At 44.1% G+C, this 1301-nt stretch overlaps 1 protein-coding gene across 1 annotated transcript; it reads left to right on the forward strand.

The window, feature by feature from the left end:
• Positions 1 to 214: 214 nt before the first annotated feature.
• Positions 215 to 1084, forward strand: LOC119338000. Its single transcript, XM_037610287.1, has one exon. It carries the CDS (start codon positions 262 to 264, stop codon positions 961 to 963), a length of 702 nt encoding a protein of 233 aa, XP_037466184.1. The 5' UTR covers positions 215 to 261; the 3' UTR covers positions 964 to 1084.
• Positions 1085 to 1301: the final 217 nt, after the last annotated feature.

Here is a 1301-nt window from a genome sequence, read left to right on the forward strand (position 1 = left end):
AGCGGACACACTAAAATATGCCCTAAACATCAGACGACTTTGCGTAATAATCGCTATGCTTCTGCCAATCTCGATCCATGGCAGACAGCATCTTGCAAATGAAATGGAATGATTCCTTGTGTCTAATAGTCGAACACTCTGGCTTGTACGCCTTTTTGGTATAAATAGACATCAGAAGAACGGTAGACACATCAAACCAAAAGTCGCTCTTTCTTTCTTCTCTCTTCAACCACAATACAGAGAAAGGTTTCAAGATCAGAAATGGCCTTCCACCTAAGATCGATAAGTTTGCCATCAAGGCCTCAGGCCAACGAGACTGAAGTCGAGCAAGAGGTGTTGAGCCTAGAGGCAAGCATCTCTTCTTCGACTACCACCATCGGTACCATGTGTGCCGGTCTGAGGAGGCTCGGCGACATCTACAATGGTGTTGAAGAGATTATTGGCCTGCCAAGCAACCAGGTTGGCAAGATGTTGGATTCAGAGATTGAAGGCTCTCTCGAGCTGCTAGATCTCTACAGCACCATGCAAGAGATCTTCGTCGAGATGAAGGCCATCATCCAAGAGCTACAGGTAGCTCTAAGAAAAGGAGATGATGCAACTGCTCAAGCCAAGATCCAGTCTTATGTTCGTTTGGTGAAGACGGCCAAGAAACATTTCAAGAAGAGCGCGAAGAAGGCTAATGCTGTTTCTGCGGCTTGCAAGGTGGTCATGCTATTGACCAAAGCTAGAGAGGTTTCTGTGTCTCTGTTGGAGTCCACAGTCCATCTCTTGTCAAAGGAAATCAGAATGCCAAAACAGTCTCTTGTCTCCAAGGCATTTCACAAGAAGAAGACAGTTGTCTGCCAGGAGGAGCAATTGCAGGAGTTAGAGTGTAGTATTGGAGATCTCGAGAATGGGGCGGGACATCTGTTCAGGAAATTAATCCAGATCAGAGTTTCTCTCTTGGACATTCTTAGCTCATAGATACTCCAAGTCACTCTACACCCTGTGATTGGCATCCACCTTTTTGAGGATTAGCCGGTCTTCATACAATTTTGCCATATGTATATACAGTAGAAATGTACAGAAACTTATAGAAAGAAAAAGCAAAGTTTTGATCTATTTCATGTCTTGTGATCTCTTAAATACTTCCTCTCGATGTCCTTGGGTAGTGGATCATGTTCCTTGTGTGCCAGGTCAAAGCAGCGACGCCTAAGGTTGTTATTAGCAGAAAAATAAATCTAATTACTAAGATTACCCACCAGGCCACCACCACCACATGGCTGTACAGTCTGGCCCTGCAATTTAAATATTTATAGTTT

The sequence above is a fragment of the Triticum dicoccoides genome, chromosome 7B (assembly GCF_002162155.2).
Source record: "Triticum dicoccoides isolate Atlit2015 ecotype Zavitan chromosome 7B, WEW_v2.0, whole genome shotgun sequence".
NCBI lineage: Eukaryota > Viridiplantae > Streptophyta > Magnoliopsida > Poales > Poaceae > Triticum > Triticum dicoccoides.